This window comes from Ammodytes marinus, assembly GCF_949987685.1.
Source record: "Ammodytes marinus genome assembly, chromosome: 10".
Lineage (NCBI taxonomy): Eukaryota > Metazoa > Chordata > Actinopteri > Uranoscopiformes > Ammodytidae > Ammodytes > Ammodytes marinus.
The window spans coordinates 17,777,057-17,790,353 of record NC_137214.1 but is presented as its reverse complement, the minus strand read 5'-3'; the positions used below and the strand labels follow the sequence as shown (position 1 = coordinate 17,790,353).

At 39.5% G+C, this 13,297-nt stretch overlaps 1 protein-coding gene across 2 annotated transcripts in view; it reads left to right on the top strand.

Moving 5' to 3' along the window:
* The window catches only part of atp8a1 (ATPase phospholipid transporting 8A1), a 103,600-nt gene extending 91,347 nt beyond the window's left edge, over positions 1 to 12,253 (top strand). For both annotated transcript variants that reach the window (XM_080035558.1, XM_080035557.1), the window contains 4 exons: positions 4,642 to 4,730; positions 5,117 to 5,209; positions 6,467 to 6,558; positions 9,637 to 12,253. In XM_080035558.1, the coding sequence (XP_079891684.1) occupies positions 4,642 to 4,730; positions 5,117 to 5,209; positions 6,467 to 6,558; positions 9,637 to 9,734 (372 nt within the window). In that variant the 3' untranslated portion in view covers positions 9,735 to 12,253. The remainder of the gene's footprint in view (positions 1 to 4,641; positions 4,731 to 5,116; positions 5,210 to 6,466; positions 6,559 to 9,636) is intronic.
* The last annotated feature ends 1,044 nt before the right edge of the window (positions 12,254 to 13,297 follow it).

Sequence of the window (13,297 nt, the reverse complement as noted above, 5' to 3'; positions counted from 1 at the left end):
CTTTTTAAATGGTTATACGTTTCTTTTAAGACTTTGGGAGCTCTAATAATTTTAGTTTAGACTGAAACAACGCCTGTTATTAGTATTACTCCTGGAATCCTTTTGTTCCTTCTTTTAAGACTCATGAGCGTGTCGTAGGGGAGGTTTTGTTAAACTCTTGTACCCAGACCTGTTCGGCCTGCCTGGACTAATGATTGATCAACAGCACAACCCATGTTTAGTTCCAAAACTGAGCATGGTTTACAGTATTAGTGTAAAGCTTTAATCTGCTGTAAACAAACTGTAAATCACATGTGTGTATTGGTGGCTGTGAGATTTTGAGTGTTTATGTTTAGAGTTGTTCCCCCTCTGTTTCCCTATTTAATGTCTTGCTGTCTTTGTTGAGCGACACACACTATTAGACCATGGAGTTGATGAAGGAACCAACTGAGAAAAAGTATTTTTGTCTGTTTTCCACATTGAATAATTCATGCGGGTTGCTTAATTGCTGATTTGTCTGTGCTGATGACATTTAGGCATTTGCTGTGTCCAAGTAAGGCTGCCTTTGTGTCTCTTCATTTGCTTTCTTTGTCATTTTTGTTTTTCATGTTCTCTCTTTGGGCGATCATGCTGCTTTCTATCTTTCTCAGCTGTATGGTTCTTCTTAACGGAGTTGGGTTTGCTACCAATTAATTAATTTAAAGCTTTGTATTAACAAGAAAGTCTCTTGAGTATTTGGGCACATTTGGCCATACTATACAGTTCCATCTTGGAATTCTCTCCTCGCCTTGAAGCCATGTACTGTGCTGTCTGTTTAGGCCAGGTGAATTCAGGCAATAGGAGAACCAACATGGATGGATGCAGACCAAAGTAAAGTTTCAGACAGGAGTCAACTAATAAGTCTAACCCTTCCGCTTAAAGTCTACCGAATAAAAACATGTTGTACAAAGGAGCTCTGTGCATTCAAGTGTTTGAATATTTGCATCTCTGGGATGTCGTTCAGATGGCAGTGTTATGAAGTACTTTTTTCGAAGACTTGTTGCTGAATACAGAGCATACCGTAGACCTGTGGGGTGAGTAGTGAAGTAGATTATCTCAATTTACATTTACCATTACAATGACATTCATTAGCATAATTCAAGGTGTCTGATAGCACATTCTTTCTTAGCCGTGATCAGCCTGGTGCCAGAGTTCCCCTCCAAGAAAAGGATGCATAACATAATTCTTGATCTACATCTGTTTTTTCTTGTTATCCTTCCACATACTTGTTCAAGGCTTAAGGATTTATATCTTTCAATTAAGCAGTATCTTTGATGTTCTGTAGTTTTAAAGCATCTTTTGAACATAGCAGATTTGCTCAACATGACAGATGATGCCCTGCTCCAAACTCAAACTGATTCGGACATTCACAATGCAACAAGGTATTGTTTAGACAGTGAAGAAATTGACGGGAAATGTGGGGTGAGAGAGGCGTATGACATTGAAACAAAGTTCTGCCCCACCATCACCACATTCTTAACTGTTCATATTTGGAGAGGAGGAGGAATACTCACAAACATACATCTCACAGCAGTATCCAATGTTGGTTTCTTGCGCATGTGTGCATATGTGCACGTATATGATCGCCCCTGTCTGTCTAGTGTTGCGTCTGTCTAGCCTGTCTGGCTGTTTGTGTGTGTGTGTGTGTGTGTGTGTGTGTGTGTGGCCGTGATGGGGGTCGTGGCCTGTCAAAACACACCCCTCCATGCCAGCGGACACTACTGTCTGTCCGGCCAGACAAGTTTATTAGTTTGTCCTAAAAATACAGCCCTAGTCCCGGGACCTCTCTCACCCCAGCCAGCTCCCAGGGGCCCCCTGGTATGAGACACCGCTGGCATCCACCAACATAGCTGACCCCTGCTTATAGTCATGGAGCCTGTCCAGATGCCTGTAGACAAACATTTGTTGATTGTAACTAGTGATTGGATTTCAAAACTTAATTGAAGAACAGCAAATGAATGAAGTTTATTCACGTTGCATTACTTGAGTTGTTTAACAGTTTTTAATTTGTTTTCTTTTGTTAAATTGTACTCATGGAAGTTAGAGGTGTATTGTAGTATAATGTTAAATGTTAATCCCATATAACTGAATTTTGTGATACACTTGGCTAAAAGTTCTATATGGAGATCTATAAATAGTGTTCATAGATTGACGTTGTGAAGGACTAAGATGGTTTATTTTTCAAGCTTTCTCTGCTTTTATTTGCTATGCTGAATATATATTGATGGTTTATTTTCAAAAGACTCTCAGGACAGTTAAAACGCCCCCATTGAAAATAATTTAACTGACTCGCAACACCAAAAAAAACAGTAAATGTTTCCACAAGGGCCGCATAATTTCAAAAATTGCCATGAAAATACTCAGTGATTCGATGCAATTTTCCCTCATCTTATACATGTTCAGCCCCAGGGCGACACAGACAAGCTTTATTCATCAGCGTCCCAGCTCGAATTGTAGGAAAAGACCATTTTTGATTTCCTGTCATTTGGGATTTCCTTTAGCCCCAGTGTTTTGTCAGACATCAAAGTCAATTTGCAGGTAATGGCAAACAGATTAGCTAATTCGAGCAAACCTGAGCGCTTTGATAGTTTTGACACCGATTTGTGTGTGTGTGTGTGTGTGTGTGTGTGTGTGTGTGTGTGTGTGTGTGTGTGTGTGTGTGTGTGTGTGTGTGTGTGTGTGTGTGTGTGTGTGTGTGTGTGTGTGTGTGTGTGTGTGTGTGTGTGTGTGTGTGTGTGTGTGTGTGTGTGTGTGTGTGTGTGTGTGTGTGTGTGTGTGTGTGTGTGTCCTGAGGGCCCTGCCTGTTTCACATTACAGGAAGGACACTGTCAAGGGGCCCCAGCAGTTTAAAAAAAAAGTGGCACATTACAATGCATGGAGGGCAGGTTTTGCACTCTGACGTGTAATGACAGATAGTTTCAGTGCAGCGGGCCAAAGCAAACATCGTCCTCACACAGAGAGCTGAAAGGTTTCGCCCCTAACCAAGATGATCCACTGTCACCACTCCTCTCTGGATCCACAACAAGCGCCTGATTCAGCCACTGCTTTGTGATTTTTCATTTAAATCTTCTCAGGCGGCTGTCTGCTGCTAATGAATAGATTTTTCCCCACATTCGTCAGGAAAAGAAAGTTTTTTGAAATGTCTGATTAGTTTTGGATATGAACTGTATCATATCTAAATGTGTTTTTCCTCCAGAAAGATGAATGAGTCTCAGGAAAGGATCCCAGCTGTCTCATTTGTGTATTTTGCTCATGAACTCGATGTGAACATTTGTTGCATACTGCATTTAAAATAAAACGCCGACCTGTAATTCAGAAGATGTCAGGGATAACTAAGAGAAGCTATGTGACCGCAAAGAAAACCATTTCAGTCTTTGAACTGTAAGTCAACTTTGCTCACAATAATAATGTTGAAAGTTTAATTTTAACAATATAGGGCTGCATCAAACAATTATTTGTATTGTTAATTAATCTGCAAATTATACTTTCTTATATTTGGTATTTAAAATGTCAGAATGTCAAATGGTCTAAAGCCATGTTAGCATAACATTAGCATGTTAACAACCTTACAATAACAATGCAAACATGATTTATGTTAAAAACTATAATGTTCATGATGTTTACCAATTATGTATTGTTTAAGCATGCTTACATTAGGTAATCACCCCTACAAACAGACTACAGACACAGTGCAGCTGATGAGAATGTCATTAATTAAGCATGTACTGTAGTTGGTCATAAACCAAATAAACGACAAGTTGAAAAAATGACCTGTATCTTGATTAAAACTTATAGCAACATCAAAGTTGTTACAATTCCTCCTGAGGGGGACATGAATGTTTGTTCTGAATCCGATAGTTGTTCAGAGATTTCAGTCCGGAACAAAGTAGTAGAACAGCACCGCTTTTCATTGCAATCACATGACACTGAATTACAGATTACACTTTCAGAGTGAAGCCAAAAACGATCCACATTTCAGAGTTCATTAATTCACATCAATGAGTTTCTTCTGTGAGCTTGTTTTTAATAATATTTAGCTCTTTGCAACTCTTATAAAGAAAGTGAAATAATTTGATTTATACAGTTGTATGACTTTGTATGTCTGCCATTATTAAACTCTGTCAATGACAGCTCTTATACTCCATGGATCCCCTCCAACATAAAATGGTATTTGTATTGAATATATCATTAAAAGCAGCTCAGATCACATCCATGTGTCTCCTGCGATGTCCTGATGGGAGCTCTCAACACAGCAAACTGTTAGGCTGTTATTCTGTGAAAGAGATACCACCATCTACATACTTCACAGGTACTTCCTCCACCCCAAGGGCGACCCAAACAAAAACATGGCATCATTTAGTCACACAGGATTAACCCACTTGGAGCTCAAGTTATTTGGACCCATCTCCTGTCCTGTTTCCACAATATACCTTGTTTGTTTTGGGCTGCCTTTGTCACGTATGTTTTTCATTGTGTGGCAATACAGAGGATGATAATATCCTTATCAGGTGTCCCTTCTTTTGAAGAGCTCTTCTTTATTTTTTTTATCTGATCGGTTGTTGAACTCTGCCTTGTGGCCGGAGAGTAAGTGTATATGTACGTTTGTATGTGTGTGTGTGACAGGCGGACATGATGTTCCGTTCGGGGGTCTTCTGGACGGGCCTGGTCTTCATCCCCATCACCTCGCTGGTCTTTGACGTGGCCTACAAAGTGTGAGTCTTCTCTACTGCTCTCCCTGCTCATCATCACTCCTAATACACACATCCCCATTCAGGAAATTCCTCCAGAATCTCTCGCATTTATCTCATGAAGATATTATTGTCTGAGTTTTTGTACAGACTTCCAAGGAACGTTTGATTTTTTTTTACCATTCTGTGAATACTCCATGGTGAAATGCTTGTTTTTCTGCCGTTGGTCTGGTTGACATCAGATTCAAGATGTCAGCAGCAATTTGCCACTGCTAGACGTTTAATTTCCTTCATAAACTCAAAGCAGTTGGAATCAGTCGATGGGGGGTATTTTAAACATATGCTTTGAAGACTGACTTAGTAACGCTTCTGTAACATGGAATGTTCTTTAATAATGGTTAAATTTACAGGGTGAAGAGGGTGTTTTTCAAGACTCTGGTGGACGAGGTCCAGGAGCTGGAGGCTTTATCCAAAGATCCTGGAGCAGTGGTGCATGGAAAGAGGTACAGTTACATACCGCGTCAACACTCCTGTCTTTGTTCCATGTTGTTAGATTTATGAGGCCAATGTTTGGTTTAAGTGGACAACAATATTACATTTTTTGACAAAAAGTAGTTCCTAAAAGTAACTGATGAAGAGATAAGGTGAAATAATGAGACAAGTGTAATAACAATTTAACTGTTCTTGGAGACATATGTAATGGATTTAATGATGTATTGTACTGTATATTGTTAATGCACAGTATTTTACACTCTCACAACTCTCAATTAATTTTGTATTCATACAACCATGTATCCTGTATGGCATGAAGCCAACCTTGTCTCACCACTGTATCACTCTTCATTTTGTCGGTTTTCCTGCAAATCACTACGGAATAGTCACATGTACAACCTTTAACATTTCCCCAATACTCAATTCAGTAATCCCATGTGGACGAGAGAAATCTTAAAATTGCTGCTAAATTGCAGTAGTTTGACTGTAATGTCAGTAATCATGCCATGTCGGGGAAAGTCATCTCTGTCTTTTACTCTCCCTAATAGTGAATGTCTAATTTTTGAGCAACAGTCTTATACAAAAGCCATATATTATATATATATGTTTAAAACTATTGTGTGGACCAGTTGAGTTCTGTTCTGCTCTCTGGGGTCTGAGGCCTGAAGCACGCATCAACATAGAGCAGATCAGTGTGAGATCTCTTGCTGCCCGAAAGTGATCCCTCTGTCTGGCCACTGTCCCAGACCCAGCAGGCTGCAGGCGCACACACACAATTACTCACACACTCTCTCACACACACACACACACACACACACACACACACACACACACATACACATCCCTATAGAAATACATGTGAAGAGAATATAGAGATACAAACTGATGCGTGGATGATTTTGCATAAATGCTCATGGGGGATCTATGTAATCACATATGTATGTGTGCATAGACATATGTCAGCTTTACATTAATGCCTTCTGGCCAACATGCTGTTTCAAATACTTCACTCCCTCATTCTCTCTCTCACACACACACACACACACACACACACACACACACACACACACACTTTGTTCTTCCCGCTGCATCTCTAGAGTTTTTGTGGTGTATGTATCAGCAGGTAGAGCAGTTGGCAGGTCCATCCACTCTGGAGATCTTTGGCTTGACGTATGGGTCATTAAATCTGCCTGTGGTGCTCCGCATGTTGCTAACACACTGTCCATTCCTGTTTGTGTGTGTCTGTGTGTGCGTGCGTGTGTGTGTAGTTTGACGGAGAGGGCCCAGCTCCTAAAGAACGTCTTCAAGAAGAGCACAGTCAGCTTGTACCGCTCCGAGTCCATGCAGCAGAACCTGCTCCGTAAGTTACACAAGGCTTCTTCTTTTTTTATTCTTTCTTTCTGTCTTTTTTCTTCTTCCTTCCTCTTCCTTTCTTACTTCACATGCCTGGAGATGGAGGCATAGGGCCATTAACCCCCAATGGCCTCAGGTTATCCACATAGATTTATCTGCTTCCAAATCTTTCCCTTCGTCAGGGGAAACAGACAGAGCGTCATTATTCCTCCTCTGACAAACACAGGATCTCTAAAGCCTCCAGAGTAGCTTAGCCGTTCCTCAGTAAGGGGATGCTCCGTTCATCACACGTCTCTTCATAAATATGCTGCATTCACCAGACACAGGAAAAACACATCAGTCTGCAAGCATCCCTACAGTCCCTTGTGTCTTAACCCGCACTATATCTACGCAACAAACTGCCGATGTGAACTGTAAGACGAGACATTAGTAAATACAGTTTGGATGCTGGTGGATATCAAATCTTACTACCTTCTTTTTTTTAAGTTTTATTTTTTAGTATTTATTCATCTGTAATAAATTCATGAACACAGACAGCTGCAAACCACTAACATGTCTTTATCTAAACGTGAGTAAATACAGCTCACTCCATTTAACATTATTTTAGCTATACAAAGGCTATAACCACGAAACACAGGATTACTAGATAACTTTACAACAGCGGCAAAACTCACATTGGAACTGGTAGCAAACAACTTCCAATGAAACTGTCCAGCGTGTGTTTGTTTTTTCAGTTTGATTCTTTTCTCTGTTCTGTCTTTTGATCAGTTTGTTTTTTGTTTGTCTCATAGGTGGGGATGAGACCATTGTTGTGTGATACCTTTTTTGTTGTTGTTATATTTCCTTATTCAAACCTCACCCTGTTTCAAAGCCTCAGCCCCTTCGTAGCTTCCTGTTAGACAACTCTTTTCCCGTTGTTGACTTCCTCTTGTTTCCTCCGTGTGCCTCCGTGTGCCCTGAGTTGAGCTCAATAGAAGCAGGATAACGATGAAATGATGAAATGTTGATATTCCCCCACAATGCACTCGTCTCAGCGTCTCAGGGTTCCTATGAACTTCCCCGCGTGCCTCCAGGTACAGGCCCAGTCATTTGACACCTGAAGGTGAGTCAAGGGGTTCAGAGGTTAGAAAGGAAGCCTGCAGGAGAACTCTAGATGGTAGATCACAGGGGCTGCCTTTTTAAACTACGGATAAGAGTTTTGAGGGAGCTGTACTGACTTTTTTAAAGTTAATTCTTTAGTGTGTTATTTTTTATCGTCATTTATTTTAAAGGAATAGTGCGACAATGTTGGGAAATACGCTTCTTTGCTTACAAGAGTAAGGAGATCGATCTCGTTCTCATGTCTGTGCGCTGGATATGTAGCTAATCCAGGGCTGTACAGTGCGACAGTTTTGATCGCATTTGCTACTGAAATTGATCACGTGCGATGATGAATACAAGTCTACTCGCACTAGTGCTAATGAGGAGAGGCTGTCTTTGAAACACAGAGGAGCGCTGCACAACACTGCTTAGAGGGCTCTACATTAACACTGCGGGTAAATGAGTCTTAGGCAAGTAAGTTATTGAGTCCACCCTTCACTTTGGCTGGTGAAAGATGTGTGCTCGGGATCTGTGCTCGTGCGGTGATTCTAGCGTCTAATAAACTTCACCAACGGTAATAACCGGAAGGACACGGCTCTCTGCTCTCTTTACATTACCGCAGTCAAGTTAGTGTGTGTGCAAACAGAACATTTCCTGTGCGCCTTCACATTAAAACCCTGTTGCTAGCCAAACGTGAGTTGACTTTTATTTTGAAGCCGGTAAGAACAGGAAGTTAGCGCTACAGCCCTGCAGTGCTCTAGCTTGAAAGGCAACTCATTCAGCTGCAGAGAGCAGTCAACAGTCTATTTAAACAAAGTTTGAAATAACTTATTTCAAACTTTGTGTACTCCCAACATATTCACAACAACCTATTTAATTTATCCTAAATTGTACCAATATGTATACTTATTTATTTAATAGGCTATGTTTAATGTTTTAAAGTTTGGTTTTAATTAACAGAAGGACATTTTCTAAAAATGTTTATTATCATTAATATAATAATTATGTGTATATACAAAAAATATATAGATATTATTTTTATATTTTTATGGGGAGAAATAATTTTGAATCAGCAAAAAATTGCAATTGGCAGGTTAGATTATTTTGTCTAAATTGCAATCAGTGCACCCCTATTAATTCTTCTATAATTATTACTGCACACACTAGGATATAATATTAATTGAGAATCTCAAATGAGACCAAGATGACATGCTCAAAGGTAATTAGAGCGAAATGTAAGGGTTAAGGTTATGCAAGTTTTCGATCATACTTGTGTGCTACCAAATTTATTTTTGTGCTACTGAATTTTTTTGATTGCTAGCACCAGTGCTACCACCTAAAAAAATAAGCGTACAGCCCTGCAGCTAATCCACAGTTTGTTCCGCTCAAATTAACATTAATTCCGTTAAAGGGTCCAAACACTACATGATAAAAAATATTTTAGACTTCTTTCTCTACAGAGATGGCAGCTTATCTTCACACTTTTTTATTTTGTTTTGTTTACCAGTTAAAGTAGTGTTTGAGAATCATGGTTAGTATTAAATGTCCTGTGTTTAGCTTAGCTTAGCATAGCATAAAGACTGGAAACAGTTGAAAACAGGTAGCATGGCCATGGCTCTTTCTTCTGGCCAAGAAATTGTTATGCACATTAGCCCCTGGTAGACCAAAATTGATATTTTCACACTTACTTCTAATTTGCTGTATAGGTGCTGATGGGTAGATTTTCTTGTCTTTTGAAAGCTGTTCCAGGCTAACTGTTTCACCCTCATCCTAGTGCGGCCACAGTTTGTAGGTTTATATTTGCCACAGACATGAGTGGTTCTCTCTTATTTTACTCTCAGCAACAGAGCCAATACTACCACATTGTTGAACTATTGCCTTAAGTTTTGTGTTTCTGTTCATTGTTTGGTCAGTTTATTTTTGTTGTTTATGTTTTGAGTGTTTTTTATTACATCAATCACTGATTTACGTGAACTCTGTATTAAAAGCTTTGATCCTTTTTCAGATGGCTACGCCTTCTCTCAAGATGAGAACGGAGTGGTGTCTCAGTCTGAGGTCATCCGGGCGTACGACACCACCAAACAGAGGACCAACGAGTGGTGAGCCGCCGGCCAATCCGGAGCCACAGCGGCCATTTCTAACGGCCATATTTGAAGCCTAACAGGCAAGAAGACGAGGGGCGAGCGTGTGCCTCCAACACAGGGATTTTTCGGACGTGAATATGAAATGGACATAGGGGTGTAAGATTGTTTAGTTTTTGAAAAAGGGAAGAAAAAAAAACAAAGGAACAAAACAGAGGGTGTTCACTATCAGCTGTAGTTGTTTGTCCCAGCAGACGTGACGAGCACTGTGCTTTTCTTAGCAGTCTGTGGTCTGAAGTTATTCACTGTTCTCGCTCAGTTTGTTGGAGTGAACGTCTCCTCTCAATTGAAAATCACCTAACATATTCATATTTAAATTGAAGTCAAACTAAGCACTGTTATTGTATAAGTTAAAAACACTGGATGATGACTAGTTTCAGAGGATGTGACCTTGGGGAAGATTGCCAAAGAGCAGTCGTATATACAATCTTAAAAAGAAAAAAAAATACTAGTGAATTCGGAAAAGTTTAAACCAAATGTAATCACACTCCTGAGTGTATTCCAGCACTAAACGGACCACTTCAGCGCAGACATTTGTAATATTTTCATTTACTTTTTGCACTAAAGGAAGCAACTATTGTGTAAAGCCTTACATTTGCTCATGCCTTCATCCTTGTTTCTTTTTAAATAGATTTATTTTCTCTTAGTTTCACGTTTAAGGTTTTGTAGATATTGTGCCTGGTTTTAATAATGTTCTTTCTTTTCTTTTATTTATTAAGACGTTGCCTCCTGCAACCTAGCGTAGTCCTTTTTCCACCGTTTTAACAGCAGAAGAATTGCTCTTGACAAATAATTGCATTCCACACATCACTCCTATTTCAACAATCACAATGGTGCCTACATAGAAACTTTTCCCTCATAGAAAAAGATAACCTAGAATAGTTTAGTCAGCTAGCTTAGACCAGTGCTCCACACACAAACCTACCGAAGACATAATCACCGTCTCCCCACCACAGTATTGCACTCGTACAATGTGAAAAGTACAGTGCCTTTTGGCACATGTGTAAACTAAGATTTGTCCCTGCAGAGGAGAACGGGAGGTTCTCTGACGACCCTGTTGAAGCTTATAGTGGTGATAGACTTTCCCTTCAAATGGAGATTTTATCCTTCTAACATAAGTGCCATTAGCTTAAGGGAGAGAGAAATATTAGCCAGGAAAACTCCACGACGATATCAAAACTACTTTGTCTCTATAGTTATTTTGTGGATTTGTATTTTTATATTGGAGATGTATGAATTTTGCATTGACCGGCTTTGTAATGAACTGTCTGTAACTTTTAGTTTTTTCTTCCTCTGATAAAAAAATAAAATAAAACTGGCAGAATAGAATAGATCGAAAGAGGAAACAGAGCTTTTTAAATGTCTTGTTATTATTAATGTTACAGCTTGAATTATTTATAACTGACTAATTAATGTCTGTGTGATTGCTTTCTTCTCCCCATGGGAGATCAGATTTCTGATGGTGTGTGTGTGTGTGTGAGTGCGTGTCAGTTTATTGCCTGCATGTGCATGAGCTGTATATGTGTGTGCGTGTGTGTGTGTGTGTGCGTGTGTGTGTGTGTGTGTCACTACTGTGGATAACGTCTCTGTATGCATTGCATGTCTGTGTCCTCAATGTGAGACCCTGGCGTCTCAGTCCCCTACCGCCCAGTGTGTTTCTTTTATCTTGTGTGTGTGTATGGTTGACGCTTGCTCCAGCTATCCGTCTGCACGACTCAAGGTATAGCTATGGTGTACTACTGTGTGCTGATGCATGGCCCATACGGGGACGTGTGAGTCAGTGTGTTGTTTGACTGTGTGTGTGTTTGTGGTCAAACTCTCGGCCTCGACTATAGGAGTTTGTGATAGATCAGCTCGCTTCGACAGGACATGTTGCACAATGCACTCGATGTACCTTCCCAGTAGTGGATACTGCTGGTAATCTGGTTTTGGTCTATGATTTCTTGAGTGTACATGTTTGTAACTTTGTTTAATTTTATTCATGCAGTGTACCTCTGCTTTACAGGAAAGCTTAAGCTCTATTTGTGTTTCTCAGTTAAGTGAGTGTCTATTTTTCTCTGCTGGTCTTTAGTGTTAAAAATAAATTGGTTTGTCATCTTGTCAAAAACTTCCAAATCGCTGAATGTGGATGACGTCGTTGTGGAAGCCTTGGGCTGTTGCTTTGGGCTGTTGCTTTCTTTTTTCCAGGGAAATCCTCAAACATACGCTGTTGTCTGTGAAGGTCGTGGGCTGCATGAATGGATAACACAAAACTCTACTCTGAAATGTTAACTGTACTACTTTGATTCTCATTCGAGTGTTGATCACTTCACATAAGAGAAAAAAAAACGCACCTTTTAACCTTTTCTGTTCAATATTTGTTTCTTTTTTTCTGTCATTTTGTTTAATGATTGTTCTGCATGTTGGGACTGCAAAACTTATAAGTGTTGTCTTTTACTGCCATGAAGGACTGCTGAAATAAACCTTACAATCATGGAAGAAACAACGTGTGTTTGCAGGTTTGTATAATCACCGTGTAATCTTGTGCCTGTGTGTGTGGCGACCAACAGGACATACAGCGCAGGAGGGAAATCTAAACAGGAAAAGGCAGGGAGAATGCTCAGTCCACATGAAGGACACACAAATGATACCAATAGTCCTTATTTGTTATGATGGTGAAGTTTAGTCAACCTTCTTCTGTGGACTGTCTTCAAATCCAACGCAGTAACATGTTTGTGTAATAGACGAGCATTAGGAATACTAAATAAGTCAGGGAGCAGATTTTAACTATTGATTTTGTTTTATTAAGCATTTAAGATCATTTATGGGACAAATCTCTTAAATAAAAAAAATATCTTCTATTTCAGTAAGCAAAGTAACCAATGGTTCCTGCTTCTTAAATGTGAGGATTTCCATGCTGTTTTCTGTTTCATATCATAAATTAAATGTCTTTGGGTTGTTGACAGTTGGTCAGACATGACTTAGTTATAGTCTTAAGAGTCAGGAAATCATGGTCAGCTTGATGACTAGACCAAACAATACATTGAGAAAATAATAACTGGATAAATCAGTAATTCGTAATAGTTAGTTCCAGCTCTATGAAATCACTTTTGTCATAAATATAGTAGAAGAGCAACTGGTTTATGTGGTTATAGAGCAGCCAAACAAACTGATCTGTTTGAATTAAGAATTAATTCAAAAGTGCTGCAAGCAAAGGGCAGCTGGTGTATCTGTTTATTGCTCTAAATGATACAAACTATAACTCTGCTGTTGTAGTCTGCGATCGCTGATAAATATTTATTAATTACCTGCATCAGAGCCATGACATTTCCTTTTTCAGAGTTTGGGTGGAAATGAGACTGGTTTACCAACATGCTTCTTTATATGCACAGATATGCAGTTCATATCCAGCCCAGGAATGGTGGACTGTCAATAATTACAAAAACTATTATACAGATTATTAATTAGGAACGTAAATACATAAACTTTTTTTAGGCCTGGCTATGATGATAGGAAAGATTATACCTATCCAGAAGATGCAGGAAA